This window comes from Perognathus longimembris, chromosome 6 (genome assembly GCF_023159225.1).
Source record: "Perognathus longimembris pacificus isolate PPM17 chromosome 6, ASM2315922v1, whole genome shotgun sequence".
Lineage (NCBI taxonomy): Eukaryota > Metazoa > Chordata > Mammalia > Rodentia > Heteromyidae > Perognathus > Perognathus longimembris.
In genome coordinates this window covers 48,073,435-48,098,813 of record NC_063166.1, presented here as the reverse complement: position 1 = coordinate 48,098,813, position 25,379 = coordinate 48,073,435, and the positions used below count along the sequence as shown (strand labels likewise).

Here is a 25,379-nt window from a genome sequence, read left to right as displayed (position 1 = left end):
ACTGGTAAGGGCTAAGGTGAAGCTAAATGGTACAAAAGGTGCTTAATATATGTGAGGACTTAGTTCAATCCTCAGCATCAAAAGGAAAAAAAAAAGGCCAGGCACCAGTCACACCTGTAATCCTAACTAATCAGAAAGCGGAGATCTGAGGATTGAGGTTCAAAGCCAGCCTGGGTAAGAAAGTCCATGAGACTCTTGTCCACAATTAACCACCAGAAAATCAGAGGTGGTACTGTGGCTCAAAGTGGTAGAGTACTAGCCTTGACTGAAAAACCTCAGGGAGAGTGCCCCAAAACCGAAAGAAAGGAAGGAAGGAAGGAAGGAAGAAAGAAAGAAAGAAAGAAAGAAAGAAGTCATTGTATAGTTCAAATTCAAGGTCACTAAAACTAACCAGCAAGCCTCCCACAAAAAGAAAGAAGAAAGGAATGAGAAGAAGGAAAGAGAAAGAAAGAAATCACTGTCTTCAGGAAGACATCTTCTAGACTGGATTTAGGCATCTTTCCATCTAAAATAACCAATTCCTAGACCTCCTCAAAGCTCAACCATAAGACAGAATATACACATCTACAGGCTACCCAAAGCTCCTCTACAAAGGAGCCACATAGGTGGTTAGGAGTGGGGTCAGAGTGCAGGCTCTGGGATCCCACCTCCTGTGGCATCAAACCTGCTGCTGTGTTCAGTGAAAGAGGCAGAAAGCCTAACCCATCCACACCTGGAGCAGGCCTGTCCTTGGTGTGTGCTGCTCTGCTCATCTTGGCACCATGCCCCTGCTGCAAGATGACCCTTGCTGGTATTTACTTCCTTGCTTCCAACGACTCTCTAGACCAGCTGTGCCATGCTCCCCTTGTGTGATGGACTGTCCAGATCTGTGTTGCCTGATCATGTATCCCCTGCCCATATGTGGCTACTGAACATTTGAAGCAATAAGTTAGGGATTTGATTTTTAATATTTCATTTAACTTCTTGTAAATAGCGACATGTGACTAGTGAATTGAACAGTGCAGGAATCTAGAGACCTGTGAATGTGTCAAAGGACAGATGAGTGAGTTATTAATGTTTAATTCCTTTCTGTAAGAGTACAGGGTTTCTTATGTTACCTATGAAGTGAATAGGCCTCTTTCACTGTTGTCCACAAAAAATAACAGCTAGGGTGTCTTAGTAGTAGAACTGAGTTCCACAGCCATAGGAAAAAGAAGAAGGAAAAAGAATAGTACCAGCCAAGAACATTTTCATAAACAGAGTAAACAAAATAAAGCTTTATTTGAACACCCCTATAGATCAGTCTGAGGATTTATATCAACAATGCGGAAACCTAAGCCATTTCATAAATGACATCATCATTATAGCCCCCCAAGTCCAGTGCTTGTGTCTTTATTGCAAATGGTAGAATATTACTCAATATATATGTGTGCTACACCACTGCTACCTCCTGGGGGCCACAGCATACTCACCTGATCCCCTAAGAGGTCAGAACAGTTCAGACCAGTAGTGGAGTATCCCCAGGCAAACACCTACAAAGCTACAAGGCACTGTGGGGCAGACAGGATGACCTTTCCTTGTTCTTGAAGGCCCTGCTCACTGGGAAACCTTCACCTATACTACCTCCTCAGCCCTGTCTTGCTTTGCTACATTTAACTATGAAATGAGCACTAGTGACCTCATGATTTATGCCATCTTGCCAGTGTTCAGATGACTTAAGGCACACTGAGGAAGAGAGAGCAAGATACTTGAGTGGAAGCTCCAAGTCTCATCATTGGATCATAGTGGTTCAATCACAGAAGAAAAGACAGGCAGAGTCTCCATGAACCCAGTTAAGGTCAAACTGGATCTCTGACAAGTCACCTGAGTTTTCACTAACTTCCAACATTAACCCTACATATTGGAATAGATTAACTTCCTACCAAGAGGCATCTAAGGTGAAAGAATGTCTTTCCAGATCACAGCTTGGAGAAACACAACTGGAGTAGCTTCAGGACTAATGATGAGCATGTCACCCTGTGGCTTAGGAGTTAGTAGTAGTTCCACTGCAAAACAAGCCAAGTAGGAATGGACACCAAGAAGTGATCCACACTGCAGGTTGGCAAGTTCTTAGGGCAGCTGTGTTCACCTGGAGGCACAAACATTTCTGATTCAGACTTCTAAATATGCTGAACAATAATGAAAAGAGCACCCCCCTGATGATTACTCTTCCCAGCCAGCAGAGGCAAAGGAGAGATTGCACAGCTCTGAGTTTTAAATAAATCCATCACATTATGCTTGAGTGCATATACATCATTGTCTCCAAATAGAACAGCATAAAAAAATAAAAATATCTGCCCTTTGTAGAAAGTCCTTTCTAGAAAGACCTAGAGAAAATCTGGTTGCTTCTAACCCTAAGTGTGTGAGCTCTACCAGCTTTGGGTCTCCTTGTACGGTCCCAAGAGGACATGAGACTTCAGAGGACAATGATTCATTCCTGGAAATGAAACCCAGTACAAGTAGAACAACCCTACCCAGTCTAACTGCCTCCCTACAGGTTACACTTCTAGGGTGCCCAGAAGGAAGGAAGGGCTTCAGCCCAACTTCACATTGGTATGGTATGCAGGTTATGTGCTGGGACAGGAATATGCCACCTTTGGGGCTACATTCTGAGAGGACAATTCAGGGGCCTGGGCACTTAATCTTGGTCAGAACACCAAGGCAGAGGCTCCGCCTTCTCACTTGGCAGTAGCTTGCTTGTCTTGGTACTTCTGGAAGGCGCTCAGGATTTCTGTGATGACACTGGGGTCCTCCAGGGTGGTGGTATCCCCCATATCCTGGACTTTGCTGGTGATGATCTTCCTCAGTAGCCGCCGCATGACTTTTCCAGATCGGGTTTTTGGAAGACGTTTCACCACCTGGCAAGGAGGGTATAGCGTTAGGATCAGAGGCAGCACCCAGCACCCAGGCCAGCATCTGACTGCATGGAGATAAGGGCTTTCTGCTTGGGGTTGACACCCTCACTGGGGGGACCCAACTGTGCCCAGCTTTTGTGTAGGGCCTATCCCAGAGAAGAGGGTGCACAGTTTCTGGCTTTATCCACCCTGAAAGCTGGGGGAAATCAACCCCAAAAGGGGGAGGATCACTGAGGGGCAGGGCCATGATTAACCTTTTTGTCCTGTAAGCTACCCACAAGAGGGCTTCCAAGAAGCAGTGGAACCATCTCGCTTCATCTCCACCCCCTAATTGGGACTTAATTGTTTTTGTCTTAAGAAGTTAAAAACCAGCCAAACAAAAACCTGTAACAGCCATCAAAAATGCAAATTATAAGTACATTATGAGTTGTGTTTGGATTGTTTTTTTGTTTTGTTTTTTTTTTTTTGCCAGTCCTGGGCCTTGGACTCAGGGCCTAAGCACTGTCCCTGGCTTCTTCCCGCTCAAGGCTAGCACTCTGCCACTTGAGCCACAGCGCCGCTTCTGGCCGTTTTCTGTATATGTGGTGCTGGGGAATCGAACCTAGGGCCTCGTGTATCCGAGGCAGGCACTCTTGCCACTAGGCTATACCCCAGCCCCTGTGTTTGGATTGTTGTTGTTGCTATTGTTTTTCTGGTGCTGGGTATTGAACCCGGGCTTCAGTTATATGAGATCTTTAATGGCAACTCTGTCTTTGGAGACAGTTCACTCCAACTAAAAACTAGTAGTTTGCAAACTAGGCCAGTAGTTCAAATAATATCAAGCATTTTAATACCTAGAATTTTCTGTCAGGGAAATGTCAGTGAAGAAAATAACAAAACACCCAAAGGGACTGATGAGGAGGCTCAATTCTCCCCCAAGAAAGTGACTTCCTCTGATGGGTGATTCTCCATGGCTGGAAACTAGAAACATGTTCAGAAACCACATAGGACTAGAGAACTTTGGTGCTTCCTACATGTCTTCTTCAAATTTGCACATTGGCTGGGGTTGAGCTCAGTCATAGAGTTCTTGCCGAGCACATACAAGGATCTGGTTCAGTACTGGTACAGTTTAGGTCTCAAATGTCCCCCAAAATGCCCATGTTGAAGGCTTAGTGCTACTGGGAGGTAGTGAAACATTTAGTAGGCAAAGCCTAATGGGAAGAAGTTAGGTCATTAGGGGTGTGTTATTGAAGAGGATATTGGGCCCCTAGTTCATTCTTTTCTCTCTCATTCTCTGTTTTCCCATTCTCTGTTCCCAGCCCCCATGATGTCAGCAGCTTTGCACTCCTTGTCATGATATACTGTGCCACCAGAGCCCAAAAAATAACAGTCAACCAATCACAGACTGAAACTTCTGAAACTGTAAATCAAAATAAACCTTTGCTTTTTAAATTGTGTGTGTTTATGTGTGCATGTGTGTGTGTGTGTGTGTGTGTGTGTGCGTATGTTTATGTGCTTACCAGTCCTGGGGCTTAAACTTGGGGCCTGGACCCTGTCCTTGAGCTTTTCTGTTCAAGGCTAGCCCTCTACCACTTGAGCCACAACTCCACTTAACACTTTTTGCTGCTTAATTTGAGATGAAAGTCTCACAGATTTTCCTACCTGGGCAGGCTTAGAACTTCAATCCTCAGATTTCAGCCTCCTGAGTAGTTAGTATTACAAGCATGAGCCACCAGTGCCCAGCTAACCTTTCTGCTTTTTAAGCTGATAACCTTAAGTGTTTTTTCATAGGAACGGGAAGTTGACTCACACAAAAAGAAAAGTAGAATTTAAATTCTCCATACAGAAAAGTATGGGATCTTGTTATCTTGCCCAGAACAGGTGAGTACAAGAAATTTTGGGTGCTATTGCCCCTCATCTCACCATCCTCACCCACTGTCCAGGAAAAAACAAACAACTAATATCAATTTGGATGTTTATCACAAAGGAACAGCATGCTTGTGAAACATCATCATTGCTTAATAATTGTTTAAAGCACACAAGTAGATTGAAAAGGGGGCAATGCTGCTAGATGCCAGAGTTCATGCCTGTAATCCTAGCTATTCAAGAGGCTGAGATCTGAGGATCATAGTTCAAAGCCAGCCCAGGAAGCCAAATTGGAGAGGCTCTTATCTCCAATTAACCAGAAAAAAAAAAGCTAGAAGTGGAGATGAGTCTCAAGTGGCATAGTACCAGCGTTGAGCAACAAAGCCTAGCCAGAGCCAGGGGCCTTGAATTCAAACTCTAGTACTGGCACAAAAATTAAAAAGGGAAGAACTGTCCCCACTTGCATAGAGAGGATCCACTCACCAGAATCTGGTCCGGTACGGCATATTTGGCAATCTTGGTGGCCACTGCTGACTTGAGTTCCTTTACCACTACATCTGCATCACCTGCATCATCTTTCAATACAATGAAGGCAAATGCAGCTGGAAGAAAAAGAAAGACTTAGAAGTATGGGCCCACAAGTCACTTCTCACTGTAGTGTTGTCCACAAACTGCCACAAATCCAAAAGCTTTAAACCTTATATTGGTGACAGGGTGGCAGCTGTTTTCTTTCATTAGCAGCTCTAAAGATGTATTTCCACTGCATACCAAGAGGCAGCAGTTCCATCGCTCTGCAAGCATCCAGGGCGGGAATCCTAATAGCTGAGAGCTGGGCCCCAGAGCTCCAGTGCCAACAGCTCTATGTGACCTTACACTGTTTTTCTTCAGCTGTAAAAGAACCTGTGACCAGCGCTGACTGGATATTGTGCAGACACAGCTGGTGAACACTAGCTACATGGCCAAAACACATGGTGGCCACTGGCATAATGACTGTTCAAGTTCCTCCATTGCACAAGCCACATTTCCAGTGCTAGCCAACTGCAGCAGGAGTAGACAGGGAACAGCACCATCATGGCAAAGCTGGACAGCACTGGCCAACCCATATTGTAACTAGATTGTATCTGCCAAGATCCTGGAAAGTTTCAGAACAATATGCAGTGCCTCCACTGGCACACATGGGTCTAATCTTACTGTTTGACCTGTGAGCAGTCACTTGACCCTGCTTGGCCATTATCTAACCACTCATCTCTTCTCACTGACTTTCATACACTAAGTGCAACTCTCATTGTTCATGTGCCTGTTTAGTCATGCACCAACTTCTCTCATCTAGTTTCTTTTCCACCTGGTACATCTCACCTGCCACACTGCAATTTCCTCATTGACTACATTACTGTCCAGTGTCTATCTCCTCTCTCCCAAATTGGTGGCCGTACTAGGGCAAATATTTTTGTCTTTCACATCCACCTCTGTGGCTCTGGCATCTAAAACAATGCCTGGAATATAGTAGGTGCTCAACAAGTACTTGTTAAATATATCCATGAGTTGAGCACCAGTGGCTCATACCTATAATCCTAGCTACTCAGGAGATTTGAAGATCTCTGTTCAAAGACATCCCAGACAGGAAACTCTTATCTCCAATTTACCATCAAAAGGCAAGTAGAGCTGTGGCTCAAGTGACAGAGGCTAGCCTTGAGAAAAATAGCTCAGGGACAATGTTTGGGCCCAGAGCTCAAGCCCCAGAAACTGTATACAAACACACACACACACACACACACACACACACACACACACACACAATTGATAAATGAGTATTTCCTAAACAAGCTATGATCTTAGTGACCTACCTCTTTTGCTGGAAAAGCACCTCCATCTCCATCTAGCAAACTGTTATTCACCCCCTCAAAACCCAGTTCTATCACTTTTCACTCTATGTAGCTTTTTCTGACTCTGTGAATCTAATTATGACACCTGGTCTTTGTAAGGTCCATTCCTCCAGCTATACTACCAGTTTGTCATATCTTTGGGGGGGAGGGAATGAGTTTTTTAAACTTGTTAGTTGAGGTAGTATTGGAAGTAGGTTGAAACTACTGATTTCTGAGTCAGATATAGGAAACCACATGGAAGGAAGAACAGATTAACAGCCAGGCAAAGGTACATAAGATTCAGGATGTCAGAAACCAGAGGAGCTAAAAGCCTGTCCAGAGCCTTGCAAGGTCCAGTTTTTCCAAGCCTTTATTCTCTGCTCCCTGTCCTATGAGATGAGCAGCTTCTTCCTCCCCATGATCCTGCCACTATGATACTCTACAAGCTCAGAATCGACTGTGGACTGAGATCTCTGAAACCAAAAGCCAATATGTAAATAAATAAATAAAAACAAGTGAATAAATAAATGTCCTTTCTTCTGTATATTGTTTCTACAAGGCATTTTGTGACAGTAATAAGAAAAGAAACTAATACACACTATCAGTACCACAGAGGAGGCACCATTGCTGTGACTAAACCTGTGGTTCCTAAGCCTTTAGAACTGGCTTTGCAGAAGGAATTTGGAAACATTTGGTGATATGGGCTAGAGAAGCTTAGGAATTCCATGGCCAGAGCTTAATGAAAATTCTGCTGGCAGTGAAGAAGACCAAACTGCCAAAAGAACAGCAGACAATAAAGACTGTTCACAAGATCTCAGGTGGGAACAGGGATTCTTTTGGGACTTGGGCTAGATGCCATTTCTGTTACATTCTAGCAAAGAACTTGGCTACATTTTGTCCTTGCTCTGAAGACAGCTAAGTTAAAACCCCATGGACTAATTAATCTTGTAGAGGAAATTTCAAGGTAACACCCAGACTGCAGAATACTGCTAGCTGCTTTAAACCTGGTTAACATAGAATCAAGGAGGGGAAAGGCAGAGAACAAAGACTTGGAAAACTTGGGGTTTGGTGTTTTAAAATTCTATAAAATTGGACCTAAATAAGGCTTCTGAAGAGGTTGAGAACATCAAAAAGAAGCCAAGGACTTATATGGGGACAGTTCCTTGAGGGGAATGTCAGGAATTAGTCAGACCACCCCCACTACAGACTCAAGAATATGAAAGAATAAAACCCCTTTGAAAGACTCCTTGAAGAAGACAGCAGCTCTGGAACACACTGTGCCCACTGATCCACCTAGGACATTGCTTCTCCAGGATTTATTTCACTATGATCGGCCACCCAAGTCTTCAAAGGCCAATGAAGATGTGATTTAAATGGACACTCAGCAACGGCTTAATCTGGCAGCTGACCTTGGTGTTATCCAGATGATTCTTGTTTTGCAAGCACACAAGAAGCAAGAGTTCAAGAGTCATGTAGGCTTTCACCTAGATTTCAAAGGAAGGTCAGGCAACATATGTTTCTCTTCAGGCATCCCCCAAGAGGACAATGCATGAAGCTTTGTGGGTGATGCCTAAGCTACAGTGGAGACCGGAAGATATTGGAGATGCCAGGAATATGAAATATATGCCAAAGAATATCATATAATGAATGCAACCAACCCCAGGAGACAGAACATGTCTCCTGGCAACATGGCAACTGGCAGGCCATAAAGGTAGAGATTGCTCAAGCACATGAGAGCTCACATCATGACACCACATGCCCCAGAGGTTGAACATGAGAGCTTCAGGAGTGAATTTCTCCTCTGCTGGATTTTTTCTTGTATTGGTCCTATCTCCTTTCTATGTCCCATTCCTCCCTTTTGGAAAGGAAATATGTACTCTGTGCCTTTATATTTTTAGAAGTGTACAATTGATTGATTTTACAGGATGCTCACGGCTTAGAATTTGCCATGAGTGTCAAGGAAGAATTTTAACTTGTTTGTTTGTTTGTTTGTTTAGCAGTGCTGGAATGGATAAAACTTTGATTCATTTGGAGATAGACTAGATGCATTTTTCATTATGAGATGGCCGTGAACCTCTGGGGACCGGGGCAGGAATGTTATGGTTTGAGTATGAAATGTCTTCCACAGACTCATGTATATTTGGCTTGTATATTTGGCTCCCCGTTGTGATGGTACTTGGAGAGCTTCTGGAAACTAGGAGGTGGACCTACTTAGAGGAAGGGGGTCACAGTGGAGCAGAGGGATATGACCTTGAAGGTTATGTCTTGCCCGGCCCCTTCTTGTATTTTTTCTCTGCTTCCTGTTCATGAGGTCAACATCCTCCTTCTCTGCATGCTCTGCCACCATGGTTTTCTACCTCAGTGTAGCCCAGAATTAACAGAGCCAAGGATTACTGACTACAATTTCTAAAACAATAGGTCAATTAAATCCTTTCCCTCTCCCCACAAAAACACTAGACTTAGGGACTCCCTTCACTCAGATCAAATGCAAAACATAGGGAACATAAACATAACAATGTTCAGATGACTTATTTTCCAGTATTTAGATGCCTAATAACAAATGTCCCAATTTGTTAGAACTAGGAATATGCCTGGCATCCTATCTGTGACATATAAATTCTCTCCCACCAGCCTGGCAGGCATTGAAAGAATTGTACTACAGACTACCCAAGCATGAAGAAAGCTGTTGAGAACTACTGATGAGTCAGGAAGCAGCTTATGGATCCTGGAAGCACCCAGAAAGGATAACCCAGGGCTGGGGATATAGCCTAGTGGCAAGAGTGCCTGCCTCGGATACACGAGGCCCTAGGTTCGATTCCCCAGCACCACATATACAGAAAACGGCCAGAAGTGGCGCTGTGGCTCAAGTGGCAGAGTGCTAGCCTTGAGCGGGAAGAAGCCAGGCACAGTGCTCAGGCCTTGAGTCCAAGGCCCAGGACTGGCCAAAAAAAAAAAAAAAAAGAAAGGATAACCCAGAGAAGCCTACCTGCAGGTAGAACAACCTAGACAGCATAGCTCCCTGCACAGTACAGCCTCAGTATTTACCTGCTTGGCTTCAATTGCCCTGTAAAAGGTACTGATTCCCTATCTTACTTAAAGTTCATTTTGCAATGGGCCTTACTTGGTCTTGCCCTTATTTTGTGGGGGCCATACAAGGCCTCATAAGCCTCTAGGACAGGATGAAAGATATCTGGCATTACAGGCCCCTGGAAGTAATTCTTTGCTCTCTCAAGGATCTAGGCTAAGTTAGACTAACTTGACATCTTTTTTTTTTTTTTTTTTGGCCAGTCCTGGGACTTGGACTCAGGGCCTGAGCACTGTCCCTGGCTTCTTTTTGCTCAAGGCTAGCACTCTGCCACTTGAGCCACAGCACTACTTCTGGCCATTTTCTGTATATGTGGTGCTGGGGAATTGAACCCAGGGCCTCATGTATACGAGGCAAGCACTCTTGCCACTAGGCCATATCCCCAGCCCCTAGGCTAAGTTAGATCTAGGCTAGAACACTGGCTCAGCCATGGGATTCAGAAATTGGGCTTCCAAACACTGGAAACACAGGCCTCTGAGGACCATCAGACCATGGACATATAAAATACACAAATTTCCACAAAAGTATTGGATTCAAAGTTCCCCTGAGAACAGTTTGTATGTCCATCCCTCTCCATACTACTTATATCCAGACAACACCTCTGCTGGTGCTGCTCCTCAGAGCTGTCACATCCCAAGCACAAGGCCATAGCAGCCTCATGGTGGCATCTGTTTGACAGAAACTGAAAATACTGTTTAAAATAATAACAATAACATGAATTTTAAATTTTGCAATGCTTCAACTTAAAAGAATTTTTTGAGGGACCGGAGTGTGTGTAGCTCAGTGGTAAAGTGCATGCTTAACATGCACAGTGCCTGGAGCTCAACCCACAGAATAAGAATAAGAATAAGAAGAAGGAGAAGGAGAAGGAGAAGGAGAAGGAGAAGGAGAAGGAGAAGGAGAAGGAGAAGAAGAAGAAGAAGAAGAAGAAGAAGAAGAAGAAGAAGAAGAAGAAGAAGAAGAAGAAGAAGAAGAAGACAGATAATGAAATGGTGTCACATGAGTTTTGCAGGAGAGAGGAAGATATTTGGGACAAGTTGTGACACTGAGTTTCCCTAAAAGAAGAGCACTCAATCCCAGGCCACAGGACAAGGCAACACAGGTCAGTCTGGACATCAGTGTCCTCATACAGGGTCAGGGTGTGTCTAGGTCACTCCAGGCCAGGCTAGCATGACCACAGTGAACCTGGCATTACGACACTCAGGTGTTCCTGACCCTTCCCAGACACAGACACCTGGGAATGGGCTGTCTTTGGAATGAAGCATGTCCTTGGTTAAGAAGATCGTTTTGATCACGTGTGCCTTCCCTTTCCAGCACGTCACTGTACAATGGGAATCATGAGCCAGATTTCCCCAGAGTCCCAGTTCAGCAAATAGCATTCTCCAAAGCATACCCCAACATTCAGATGTGTCAGCTGCAGAGCTGGCACAGTGCTGTGACAAGCAGGTGAGCAGGGCTGGACTTTTTTTTTATGAACTTTCAGCAATGGGACTTGGACAATGCCCCAGGTATACCAAGGTCATGGCTGCTTGTCCAGGAGTATCCTAAGGTCATCAATGGCTAGACATTTCAGAACTCTGACACTAGCCTGTGGGCCAGCCTCCACACCACAACTCTCCATTTTAGAGAGAAGAAAAGCAATATCTTGGCCCAGAGAGTCATACCTTCTGAGCCATTCCCTCTATGGGGCACCTTGCTGGGTGTGAAACAGGGAGGCAGAGAAGCAGGCCTCCTGTGGATACTCACCTTCTCCCTTGATGGCATGGGGATAGCCAATCACAGCAGTTTCTGGCACTGCAGGGTGGTCAGCCTGTGTATATAGCAGAGAACAAAAGGGCAAGCTGTGGCAGCCCAGGGACTGGGCAGTAACTCAAGGTACACATTCCCATCACAATTCTAAGGTCAACAGAGACATCATGGAGGAGTGGGACATGGGGCTGAACTCACCATGGCATCCTCTATCTCTGCAGTCCCCAGGCGGTGGCCACTGATGTTGATGACGTCATCCATGCGCCCTGTGATCTGGTAATAGCCACTCTCAGTTCGATGAGCCCCATCTCCAGTGAAATAATAGCCTGTACCACAGCAGGAATGATTCAGCTCCAGTGGCATCCAGGGGGACTCCCAATCTTCCATGGTGGATACAGCAAGTTCTCTGTCCTGGCTTTACAGACTAACTCTGAAGGCAGCCTGGCTGTGTTCATGGCATGCTGCTTCTCTCAGCAGCTCCTTATGCAGACATTTCTCTAAAGGGTGCCCTGGGCTGCATTCTAGTAAATCTGCAAGTACCACTGATTCAACAGAACATTAAAGATGTCAGGAGAGTTCAGGGTTCAGAATACAGACAGGTAGCTCATTCAAAAAGCCTTCCCAAGCCAGGCACTAGTGACTTATGCCTGTAATCCGAGCTATTCAGGGGGCTGAGATCTCAGGATTAGGGTTCAAAATTAGCCTGGGGAAGGCTAATCTCCAATAAGCCAATCAGAAAAAGCCAGAGGTGGTGCTGTGGCTGGAGTGTTAGAATGCTAGCCTTAAGAAAAAGAATCTCAAGGACAGTGCTGAGGTCCTGAGTTTACCACAACGGGCACAAAAAATAAATAAATAAATAAATAAATAAATAAATAAATAAATAAATAAATAAATAAACAGAAGCCTTCCCAAAATGATTCTCAAGTACAAACCTGAGACTAAAAATTACTGGTTCCAATAAGGCAGAGATGATGGCATGTATACAAAATTTCCAATAGTAAACCAAGACAGAAATGCATGAAAATTGTAAGAAAACTCCTGGCCTTCATAACAGCTTCCCAAGGGGTTTCTTCTGCACTCACTTTCCAATGAACAAGATGGCTACCATGGGACAGACACTTGCTAATGGCTGTACGCTGCATAGAGGCCTCTATGGTGGGACTGGCTCCTGTGGTGGGGTGAAGGAAGGTCAGTGGGGAACACGGAGGGAGGCTGGAATCAAACCCATGCCTCCACAGAACCTGTTCTTGACCACCTTGTTGGACTGTAGTCAATTACCATTACTAAACATGTTTCCCCAACCCATGGAAATCACTTTCTAGTAACTTATGGAAAAGGCATGAGGACCCTGTTCAGCCACTCACCTGGGTATGCCTTGAAGTAGGCATCTATGAACCTTTGGTGGTCTCCATAGATGGTCCTGGCCATGCCTGGCCAGGCCTGGGAAATGCACAGGGCTCCAGAAACATCACCTCCCTCCACGACCTTGCCCTGCAGACCCAGGGAGACACACATGAGTACAGGTGGGGTCTAGTTGACAAGAGAAGCTAACAAAAACTATCACCCTCCTAACTGCTTGGCCCGAGCCAGAAAACTGGCAAGTGGAGTCCAAATGGAACTGTCCAGAGCTTTTCTCCCAAGATCATCTGAGGAGAGCCTGGGCTTAGACCACACAGCAATGCCATCGGCTGTGTCCTTCTGAGAGACTACAGTGAGTGCAGGAGGAGCTGGCCTTTCCTCGGAGATCAGGCCCTGCATATGCACAGTGAGGGGGTGGGCAGGGGAGGCAGGAGCCATGCCAGGTAAGCATGGCAAGGCGTATGTGTAGGGACAGCCTCTGCAGGGCCCCACTCACCTTCTCATCCATGAGAACAGGGATAATGCCAAAAAAGGGCCTCATGGCCATGCCTGGGACAATCTCCGCCCCTTCTTCCGAGGGCCGAGGTGCAATGCAGATGCCACCTGTTTCTGTGGGGAGGAAGAGAAAAAAGCATTGGCCTGGGAGCCTGTGACAGGTATATCTAGGCTGTGCTCTCAAAGGACAGATTCCCTGCATCTGTCCGAGTCAAAGTGGAGCAAAACACAGAGCCAATGGCACAAGACCTTGGTCTTGGGGTTCCAGTCCCCTCCACTCTGGATATGAAAGGTAAGGGTTCAGGCTTAGAAGCTCTGCATCAGCAGCTAGGTACAAGCATCTCCCTCCCCTGAGTAAAGGCTTACTTGTCTGACCCTTGTTTGAAGTAGAAAAGGGCACAATTCACCCACTTTAGAGAAAAACAGTTGCCCTAGGCCATTGCACATTCACTACAGACCCAACAGTGTCAAAAAGAGATGGCCAAAAGAGATGGCCATGAGGCCTGTCCTCATGTCAATTCTCTGGCAATCACCAGTATCAACCTCCATGGCTATCCAGTAAGTCAGATACTCAAGAAAGTAGATGCACAGATCAAAATAAAATGCCACAGAAACACTTCCTTTTCCCTTTTCACACTGAAATTTAAATTGGATCATTAGATGTAGTTGTGCTACAGAAAGGAGTCCCTTGAGACTTGGGCTGTGGCTCAGTGATAAGAGTACTGGAACCCCAGGCAGGAGGCCCTGGGTTTAACTGCCAGCCTGGCAAGACCAATTAATAATAATAGTAGCAATAACAATAATAGAGAACAAATAAGAGGAAGGAAGAGAGAAACTGGAAGGAAAGAAAGGAAGGAGGAGGGAGGGAGGGAAAAAGTAAAAGGAACTAAGAAGAACAGAAGGAAAAGAAAAGAAAAGAAAAGGGGAGAGGGGAGGAAAGGAAGGAACCCAACAGAGTAAGGTGACTCCTCAGAACTTAGCTTTAGGCCTTAGACTTTAGGTGGGTCACTTTATTTCATCCACAGCCAAAGGCTGTGGCAAGCACCCTCACTTTACAAACCAAGAAGTCATCCCATATATTCATACAGCTGGGGAATGAGTGGCAGCTAGGCTGTCTGAGCTTTTTCATGCAGCACTCACATACCAAAGGGACTCGGTAGAGCATGCATCATCATACTCCCAGCTGAGAGCTCCTCAGTTCATACAAGCCCCTCCAGTCTCAGTTGTAAGCCGTTTTCTGACTCCTCCTCAGAGATAGAGAAAGGCTCACCTGTCTGCCACCAGGTGTCCACCAGTGTGCATCTGCTGTCTCCCACCACCCGGTGGAGCCACTCCCAGGCCTCCTGATTGATAGGCTCTCCCACTGAAACCACACATGGAAAAAGAAATCAAAGGAGCTCAGATAAACCTGAAGCCAAGAGAAACACAGTGTTAGAGAAAAACAGCTTCATCATTCTTTTCTAAAGATCATATAAGGAAACCTGTCAAAGCTGTGAGTGCATCATGTTTATGGTCATTGGAGAAATACAAGTTACAATAAGGTATTTTCATCATCAGGTGGTCAAAAAGCAAAAAATTGGGAGGAATGAAGGAAGAAACTGGATGTCCCATACACTTGAGGAGTATATTTTCAAAAGCAATTGGAACATTTCTTTTAATATTTGAAAGTATAAACACCCCAGCTGGATGCCAGTGTCTCACACCTGCAATCCTACAGCCCACCCAGGCAGGAAAGTCTGTGAGACTCTTATGTCTAATTTTTAAAAAGCTGGAAGTGGAACTGCAGCTCAAGTGGTAAAATGTCAGCCTTTAGCAAAAATGGCTCCAAAAAACAAGTTATAAACACCCCATATAACTACTTTAGACAAATTTCAGGGACAAGATTTATTAAAGCTAAAGAAATTTACCCTATTACCCCAAAATATAACTCCTGACATATCCTTCACAGGAAATTATGTAGATGCCCACAAAAATTGACATAATACAATAATAAGTCCCAAGTAGCTCTGTTCCTAATAGCAGAACCACAAATTTCTCAAGAGTTCCATTCATGTAGTAGAAATATACAACCATGAAAATAAAAACCACAGTTACCACAACATATAATGTCATCCCATTATACAAAACACAAAAATTAACCCATAGTGAGAAAGGATCCAGTAGTGATCAGGGCTGGGGCTTGAATTCAGGGCCTGTTTGCTGTCTCTTAGTTTTTTTTTTGCTCAAGGGCAATTAGTTGGAGATAAGAGTCTCATGTTCTCTTCTGCCAGGGCTGACTTTGAATCAGAATCATGACCCTGAGATGTCAGCCTCCTGAGTAGCTAGGAATAAAAGCCTGAGCCACTGGTGCCCAACTCATTCTACTATTTCTATAGTTTGAGCTTTACATGGAAGAAAGACATGAGCTTTACATGCAGGCAGGCTCCAGTGGTTCATGCCTGTAATCCTAGCTACTCAGAAGGCTGAGAAGGAAGGAACATGGTTCAAAGCAAGCCCCAGGTAGGAACATCTGTAAAACTCTTCTGTGCAATTAACCATCAGAAAACCAGTAGCTCAAAATGGTAGAGCACTAGCCTTGCATGAAAAAGTTCAGGGACAGCATCCAGGCCCTGAATTCAAGCCCCATGACTGATTTTTAAAAAAAACAACAAAAAAGCATCCTTCAAGCTGAGTACTTAGCATCTGACATCTATGATTTTACTACCTGTTAGCATCAATGAAAAAGAAGTACTTGCTGTCTTTAGATTCTCTAAGGAGAGTTCATTTCCCCAGGGCTGTCCTGCAGCAGTTTAGACTCACTGTGGCTTAAGCAATGAAACACTTTCCGTACAGCTTCTCTTGCCTATCTGGAAGAGCCCCCAGGTCAGTGGGCAGACACACCCTCTCCTGCTGCAGGGAAGTGCTCACCTGACCCCAAAGTGCGCAAGGAAGAGCGATCATACTTCTTTACCCAGGAATCGCCATATCTCAGCAGCAGTCGGATGGCAGTGGGGGCACCATAGAACTGACTGATCTGTAACCGCTGCACTGTTTCCCAGTACCGACCTACAACAGGGTCCAAGTCCACAGTCAGGAGGACAGCCCATCAAAGACAATCCGTATTCACACAGGGCATCCCACACAAGCTATCCAGGAATTTGTTCTAAGGGATATTATTGTGGATTGCAAAATATTAACACAGAACCTTGATTCAGTCCTAATTAAATGTCCCCTAAAGGATTTCTGGCTCCTCTGGTAACAGTGCAGCCACTGCTCACATGCAGGCCACAAGGTCATATGCCTAACACATACACACCTGACCCTGTAAAACCACCTCAACTAGCATCACTACCTGAAGTGACACAGGTGAGATCACAACTAAGCTATGGCCCTTCGTCCCTAGTATTATCCCAACACTTTCTCCCTTGACTGCATCCAGCCCTGCTGGAATGCTCAGGCAAGAAGCCTGAAGGCAGACACCACAATTGCATTACATGCGAATGCCCACAAATACCTTGGAACAACCGTGCTATGGGAGAAAAGCAAAAGGGTACAAGACAGGATCACATTCTCAAAATCATCTCTGTTTGATGGATGTGGGTCCAGCCCATCCACTGCACTGAAGGTTATGGTGGCAGTGCTAGGGAGGATAGAGAAAGTTGGCAGCTGACCTGGCCTTCAAGGAAGGTCAGGTCTGATCAGGTGAGGTGGCCATAGAGGTGAGAGGGACAATGCCAAGGCAATGGACAAAGGCAGATAGCTTAGGTTAGACAGTGAAGAATTCTGGAATGGGTGATTTGGAGATAAGAGGTCATCTGACTCCAAATCAGATTCCCTCTTGTGGTTCATATGATCTTCCTGGGGGAAGTTCTGGGCTCCAGTCCCCCAGGCAGGTCTCAAAGCTCAGAAGCTAGTATCCATTTAGCATCTTGCCAGCAAGGTCACAAGAACCACACCTTCACCAAAGCCCAGTCTGACCTTCTGTAGACCTTTTCTCCAGCCTCCAACTCCCTCCCATACAACCCAGTCCAGGCCCCAAACCAGGTCCTCAGTCCTCACCAGCATCAGGGTAAACTGGGGTACTCTCAAAAAGGACACTTGTGGCTCCATTGCAGAGGGGACCATACACCACATAGCTGTGGCCTGTGATCCACCCGATGTCAGCCACACAGCCGAAGACATCACCTGGTTGGTAGTCAAACACAAGCTGCAGATAAGGAGAGGACAATCAGGAGTTTGTCCTCCCTACTCTGCCACATTCCCACACATCACTAAGACATCACTGTGCCACACATCCTCCGTGAGCTCCAGCCACCCACAGCCACAAGCAACAGGATAAGGGAGGACATTGAAGATGCTTCACATAACACACTGCAGAAGAGAGGATTGCTAGGGCAGGTAACTGCAGAGTGACCCTTGAGGATAAGAGTGGGGAAAGAAGCCACACATAATAAAGTATGTGTTAAATGAGCCCCCAGGAAGAAGCTCAAAGTCAGACAAAAACTGATCTGGACAATGAAGATTGCTCTGGAGACCACTTGGGGTGGCACGTGTAAGTCTTTCAGAGTGGGAGATGCTCCATGTCCTGAAAGGGGCCTGCATCCAGAAGAAAAACTTCATGTAGTTGTGTGTTTAAGATGTAAATGCCTGGACTGGTGATATGGCTCCGTGGTACAGTACCTGCTAAGTATGGATGAGCCCCCAAAAGAAGAAAGAAAATAAAAAAGATATGGTACCTTTGTGCATAACCTTAAGCTCAACTTATTTTGTATGGGGAAGGGGTCTGGGTGCTGTTCCTGAGTTCTTTTGCTCAAGGCTAGTGCTCTACCACTTTGAGCCATAGCTTCACTTCTGGTTTTCTGGTGGTTAATTGGCAATGAGAGTCTCACAGACTTTCCTACCCTTTCCTGCCTTTTCAACCATGACCTTAGCCTCCCTCTGAGCAGCTAGGATTACAGGCATAAGCCACCACAGTGCCTGGCATTCAACTTTTTATTTTATTTAATTTTTATTATTATTTTTTTTTTTTTTGGCCAGTCCTGGGCCCTGGCTTCTTCCTGCTCAAGGCTAGCACTCTGCCACCTGAGCCACAGCGCCCCTTCTGGCCGTTTTCCATATATGTGGTGCTGGGGAATCGAACTGAGAGCTTCATGTGTAGGAGGCAAGCACTCTTGCCACTAGGCCATATTCCCAGCCCCTGCATTCAACTTTTTAAATCCCTTAAAAACTAATAAAAATAGCTGGTCATCAGTAGCTCATACCTGTAATCCTAGATACGCAAGAGGCTAAGTCTGAACCCTCCTGTGGGTGGGAGCTGTGTCTCCAGCCAAGAAGAGAGCCTCCAGGAAGAAATGCTCCATCTTCCAAAGGCCATCAGTACTCACTAGTTGAAAGGCAACTAGCTGAATATGACTAGGACTCAAATTGCCAAATCTTTCACAGAGCTGGAGACTTCTCTCACCACAGTTCATGGAGAGAAACCAGATGCCTGAGGCTGACCATTCTCCAAAAGACCCGGCAACCAGGAAGTACCCTGACCATATTGCACAGCCTCCAACTACTCACACATCAAGCATCCTTCAGGATCTACCACCTTCCTTCCAATCCCTTCCTTCCAATACCATCTGCATGTGCACATATATATGGGTCCACATACAAGTACATTTGCACATATGGGGTAAACACATGGACATATGCATGTACCCATATGCAATGACATGCATGCAAACACATTTGTGCCCCTTTCCACATGTGCCTACACATGTGCATGTGCAAACATTCACACATGTGTGCACAGACACACAACACACACTTATACCTAAACTCACAATAATCCCAGCAACATTGACAAAAGCATCAACAACCTTAGTGTGAAGGACTTGATACACACTGTCACCTGAACTGCAGGGCAGCCCTCCATGTGGAGACACTAAGCGATCTTACACTGAGGACACAGAGACTTGGGCAGTCTCAGGAGCTACACAAACTAACTAAAGCAGCTATTCCAGGAACAGAGCTGAGGAATACGCCTAGCTAGGAGCCACACTTTTATCCAGGCAGGCCTTTATCCTGTGTTGCTTCCTTTGAGCACAGCAGGTTAGCTTGTTGCCTGTGTTCCCATGGACATTCCAGGCCTTGTTCTCCAAGTTCTGAACACTGTTGATTTGGTATGGAGCAGGCCTTCAATACCAAATAAGTAAGACACACACCTCCCTTCCCATTCCTATTTGTGAATAGTCTTAACAACAACAACAAAAAATCCTCAAAGTTCCTGTTCCTGATGCTCAAAAAAGAAAAACATCTGGGCTTCAGTGGCTCATGCCTGTAATCCTAGCTGCTCGATAGGCTAAGATCTGAGGATCACAGTTCGAAGCCAGCACAGGCAGAAAAGTTCATGAAATTCTTGTCCCTGATTAACCACCAAAATACAAACGTGGACATGTATCTTAAATGACAGAGCACTGGCCATGAGTGAAAAGGCTCCAGCAATGGCATAAAAAATTGCTCCAATTCTGATCAGCCCACTCTCTTTTTTTTAGTATCCTGGTAACACTTTAAACACAAATGACAGCTTCCTTATAATTTCACATAAACTAACAGAAACAGATCCAGCCTGGGACTTTCTTGGCATTTGGTCTCAGCAACTGCATTTTCCAAATTCTTTTACTAACAGTTTTTCAATCTTTGCAACATCCCCTCAGGAACTAAAGAGAGAGAAGGCTTTGCAGATGAGAACACTGAGGTCAAGAAAGGCTCCATCACTAGAGGAAGGTCAGCCAGCAGCAAGAACATTAATAAAGACACAAATCTGCCCAGTCTGTCTTTCTGTCTCACTGTCAACAGACTTAGTGCTAGGCAGGATGGCAATGCACATGTGCAGATGCAGGGGCCAGTGTAGACTAGTAGAAATGGTAGACAATAGGACCTTGCTGGAAGAAGTAGGTTACTGGGGGCCAATGTTGTGGGACAATATCTTATCCCCAGGCCCCGCATCTCTTTCTCTCTCTGCTACCTGGCCACCATGAGGTGAGTGGCTTTGCTCCTCAGTATGCTGTCACTGCCATGGTATGCCACCTCACCACAGACCCAGAAACAACTGAGCCGAGTGGCCATGATCTGAAATTGAGTCAATATAAATCTTTCCTCCTTGAAGTTGATTTTCTTAGGTATTTTATCACAGTGATAGGAAGCTGTCCGACACAGGGTAACCACCTTGCTCCACTTTCATAGCCAGGGGCTCAACACCCATGTGGTATCCTGGACAATCAGCATTTTCCATCCAACGCCTACACCATGACAACATCAAAATTCAGGCCGTGGAGCTCAACTCAGCAAAGATCTTGCTGGCACTGTGAAAGTTCTCTCTGACCCCTAGATCAGCCCAGCTAAGGAAGCCTGGCCTCATGGTACAAGGAACCACATCAGGGAAAGGAGGTGCCAGCTAGGAGAGTAGCCAAGCTCACCTGAGTGTCCCGGTCACCAGAACCACACAGTTCCCTTTGCTGATGCCACTAGCAGTAGCCACATGGGCCTTTTACAGCAGATAGCCCAGCCCACTGATAACACCTAGAGACTCTAGCCAGCCTGCAAATATCAGCCACTTCTCAAGGCAACCAGGGATGGGCTACTAAACTAAAATCCTCTACCTACCCATATCTAAATTAATACTGATCTATGCATTTTTGGAATAAAACTTTCCTCTATCATTTATGTAATATCCTTAAAGGATGATCTACTGTAATGCAATTTACACATACTAAATCCTGGGTTTTTATGATAGTAATTTTTTTTATTTTATGGTACCACAATTCTTCTAGGGACCCACAAAATTATTTTAAGATAATAAAAAATAGATGAATGTGTGTGTGTGTGTGTGTGTGTGTGTGTGTGTGTGTTCTGACACAGGAGCTTGAACTCAGGGCCTCACGTTCTTGCTTAGTTTTTTTTGCTCAAGGCTGGCATTCTGTCACTTGAACCATACTTCACCTTCATTCCTGGTTTTTGGCTGGTTAAGTGGAGATAAATGTCTCAGATTTATCTGTTCCAGCTGGCTTTGAACTGAGATCCTCAGATAGTGTCCTGAGTAGCTAGGACTACAGGTGTGAGCCACAAGCTCTCAGCAAAAGATGAACTTTTAAGTAGAGGGGGAAATATATATATATATATATATGAATATATACATATGTATTCTAATATATATCATATATGATAGTAAAGGTAATCATCTGAATGCTAATGCAGTTCTAGATGATGGTGGTGGTGATGATCATATATTTGTGGTGCCAGGGATAGAATTTGGACTTGTACATGCTAATTATGCATCTGATCACTGAGCTCCACCCTCATCCTGATAAGTTTCAGTTGTCAAATTCTTTAAATTCTTTCTTTGTACAGTACAGTTGCAAGATACAATTTCTAACATTTTTTAAGGAGTAAGAGACTCATGAAGGCAGAAGTGACTGGGCCCAGAGCTTCAGAAAGTAAGACGAACTAGCAGGATGAAAGGTCAGAGCTAGCTGAATAACATTAGCCATTACCATGGAAAGTCAGAGTCAGCAAGGGCCCATCGTCCCACAGAACTCAGCCGATGGAAAGTGGGGCAGAGCAGAGGGGCTGCAGGACTAAAGCAAGGTTCAGATGGAGAGCTCATATTTTCCCTCTCTCTCACACACACACATACACAACTCAGAGCAACCCTACTTATAACTTATAACCCTACTTATAAACATACTACAACTAAACACCAGTACGGCACCCCAATTGACATTATTTTGCTTACAGGAGGTGTTCAGGTTCAACTTCAGCCCCTCCTCAACCTGCCCAGAGCCCATTGTCAGCACAGTCCCATCCAACCTCAGCCCTCCTCCTGGCACTGGCCCCTACCTTGTGAGTCAGGGCAGCGTACAACAGGTAGCCTGCCTGGGTATGGACAAGCCCCTTAGGCATTCCAGTACTCCCTGAGGTGTATAGCAGAAAGAGCATGTCCTCACTGTTCATGCTCTCTGGGCTGCACACAGGGGCCTCCTTGGACATCTCCTAAAAGGGAGAAGAATCACACAACCAGTCCAGGGCATCTAGCCTCTCCCCCACCTTAAGCTTCCCCGAGGTCACCATGGCCCAGCTGTCATGGGGCTCAGCAGATCACATTCAGAGTTCTCCACTTTCTGTAGACTTCCCTGGCACGATTTCAAATGCAGAGAACACACAAAATAAAAAGATAGGAGGTGTATAGCTCAGTGGTAGAGTATGCTTAGCTGTGGGTTAAACCTAAGGAGAAAAAGAACAGGGGGGGAGGAAAAAGAGGAGGAGGACAATGGCAACGATGATGAAGAGAGGAAGGAAGGAATATCACCAAGGAACCCTGGGCACCCCAAGGAGTCCAGATTGGGAACCACACCTGGATAAGACCCAGACCCGATATCTTAACAATAACCTCTCTTCTATAGAAAATGAAGTAAAACTACCTGCTCAAGGGGGATGTCCAGGTCTCCCATGTGGACCTTATTGTCTGTCCTCTGAGCCACCAGAACATGCTGGATAGTCGGGCAATTTTTCACTGCTTCATCCACTATTTTCTTGAGCTCCACCACGCGCCCTCCCCGGAGTCCTTGGTTGAAGGTGATCACCACCTTGCACTTAGCTATTAGAGAGACAACAGGGACACTCCTGATTGAGTCCCTCCCCCTTCAACACTCAGAGCCTGACTGGCAGCCACACATTCTAAGTATGTGATAAAGTCAAATCTGAGTAAAAATAAATCAACTAAAAAGTGGAGGGTCTGCTTACATTGTAACCTCAGTGTGCCATACAAAACCCTCCTTCACCCCTCCACCCCCACCCAACCTGGCTCAAGGATGAGCAGAAAGGAGCCTGAGACAAAGTACCTTCAAGTTCAACTCATTTCTAATCAGACTTCCTTCCCTCTCTCTCACACTTCCCCCAGAGCCTTGCCTGTTGATGGGCTTCTACATTGTCTACAGAAACTATGGTGGCAAAGCAACACCCACAGAGACCAAGTCCCAAGAAATCCTAGGTATCCAGGCCTCATTCAGGTGGGTTACTTAGGTCAAAAATCTTCTCTATTGAAGAAACAGTGTTACCTGGTGGGTGCCCGGGAGAGGCCTGTTTATCCTCACCTAAAAGGGAATGTCCACCTGGGTCTGTACCTTGACGTGAGATAACCCAGAGAAGTGGTGGCTGTGCTGGGCTCTATAGTCATCCACTATAGAAGAGCCTGGAGCAAATATCCAGTGGTAGTAAGGCCTGGAAGGCCTCATCATATCCCAGAAATTTTTATATCACTCTGTGCCAAGGGCCTCTCCCTGAGCCAAGGGCAGAGGAGCTGGGATTTAGCCCATCCCTACTGTCCCCAATCAGTGACTTGCCACTCAGCACCAGGGGCCATTCTGAGAGGCACATGTGCTATATGATGGTCTACATTTCCCTGTGGGTAAACTGGCCACCAGTGCAGGCTCCTCTCCCCTGCCCCACTGCCCACTTCCTGTGTATGCTTCTTCCCTGGCCACAGCCCAGATGAACTGAAGGAGAAGGTTCTGAGTGGCAAAATCCTGAAGAAGAAAAGCCCCCTGCTGAGGCCACAGAGCTGACCTGGTGGTTCAGGAGTTGTGAGGTTGTAAGAGCTGCCCCAATCAATTAAATTCAAGTAATATGCAGTAAAAGTGGGGAAATGATTGATGACTACAATGGCCAGCTGCATGCCCTGTCACCTGTCTCCACATCTCTGGACAGTTCTCCCTTTGTCCCTTCTACCTGAGACATCTTTCCCTCATCTCCAATGGCAGGCAGCCTAAATGCTCTTCTCCCCTGCCCTGCAGCCCTGCCAGCCCCCAGCCCCCAGGCCCCCCCCACACACACAGGCTGTGCTCCTCCAACCACTTGACCTGAGCTTCTGCTGTTTTTCTCTACCTGAACTGCCCTCCCCCTTTTTCTAGCTGGCCAAATCCAACACATGCAGATCTTAGCTTTCCAAACAGAAGCTGATTCATCTGTGTGCTCATTCCTGGTAGCATGTGCCATTTGTCTGTGAGACCTTTCATTTATATCTAGCTCCATTCGAATCATCTCCACCCTGATAACCTGGCCCGCGGGAGCTGGGACCTGGGGACCTCCTAGTGATTACCATCATTGATCCTCCCAGCCAAGGACTCAGCACTGAACCCAGCGAAGATGACAGTGTGAACAGCTCCAATCCTGGCACACGCCAGCATGGCTGCCACAGCCAGCGGGGAGACAGGCATGTAGATGGCCACACGGTCTCCACGGTTGACTCCATGTCTCTTCAGCGTGTTAGCCAGGCGGCATGTGGTCTCCAACAGCTCCCTACCACACAAGAAAGAAAAGATGGATTAAAGCCAAAGCATTGGGATAGTTTGTTGTGATGCAATTCACAAATGGCAACTGTTACATCATCAGCTGGATGAATAGCAGACACTTGTTACAGAGAAAGTTCATTTCTAAAAACAACTGTTTTCAACATTTGTATATTCATGGACATTGTGTATATTTCAAGCAGTTTCTCAGAGACCACACAAGTCTAAAAAGTAGATGATACTCTAGAAACTTCTGAAAAAACTCTCTAAGGAAAAAAAAAATTCCAGGGGAAAGGGAGGACCCACTTTGCAGGCCAGGAACACCAAGACTTCTCACCAGTCAATGACCCAAGGCCCTGGTCAACTGACTCCAACTCTGAAGCCACAGGTGCCTCAGGAGGGAAAGCAGCCTGGAGCCCAGAGGCAGAATAGGTAGGTGGTGACCCCACTAGGCACTAAACATACACAAGAGACAAAGATGTACTGTGCACCCAGCTTCCTTCACCTTTATATAATAAGTGGCAGAATGCCCCATCCCTCCTAGGCTTCTTGCAGGTTTGGCCAGCCAGTCAGAACACAGCACCTCCTCAGGCAAATGGAATTGGCTTGGAATTGGTCCAGGCCAGTCTAATCAGAGTTTATGAAACTCAACTCCTAGAAAACCCAGTATGTACCAAAGCTTCCTCAGGGTCTCAATAGAGTCAGAAAGGGAGAAAAGCAAAGGTGAGAGCAGAGTCAAGCTCGTCATCCCCTACGATATCATTTCAGATCTCACTGAACTTGGATTTGGCCGTTGTATTGT

At 45.7% G+C, this 25,379-nt stretch overlaps 1 protein-coding gene across 1 annotated transcript in view; it reads right to left on the bottom strand.

The window, feature by feature from the left end:
* Positions 1 to 1,694: 1,694 nt before the first annotated feature.
* Acss1 (acyl-CoA synthetase short chain family member 1) overlaps positions 1,695 to 25,379 on the bottom strand; it is a 58,270-nt gene continuing 34,585 nt past the window's right edge. Inside the window, exons 3-14 of the mRNA XM_048348690.1 lie at positions 24,388 to 24,587; positions 22,712 to 22,887; positions 22,131 to 22,283; positions 17,307 to 17,454; positions 16,176 to 16,313; positions 14,539 to 14,631; positions 13,270 to 13,382; positions 12,779 to 12,905; positions 11,613 to 11,740; positions 11,412 to 11,475; positions 5,202 to 5,320; positions 1,695 to 2,876 (exon numbers count right to left, since the gene is read on the bottom strand). Of these exons, the coding sequence (XP_048204647.1) occupies positions 2,697 to 2,876; positions 5,202 to 5,320; positions 11,412 to 11,475; positions 11,613 to 11,740; positions 12,779 to 12,905; positions 13,270 to 13,382; positions 14,539 to 14,631; positions 16,176 to 16,313; positions 17,307 to 17,454; positions 22,131 to 22,283; positions 22,712 to 22,887; positions 24,388 to 24,587 (1,639 nt within the window). The 3' untranslated portion in view covers positions 1,695 to 2,696. The remainder of the gene's footprint in view (positions 2,877 to 5,201; positions 5,321 to 11,411; positions 11,476 to 11,612; positions 11,741 to 12,778; positions 12,906 to 13,269; positions 13,383 to 14,538; positions 14,632 to 16,175; positions 16,314 to 17,306; positions 17,455 to 22,130; positions 22,284 to 22,711; positions 22,888 to 24,387; positions 24,588 to 25,379) is intronic.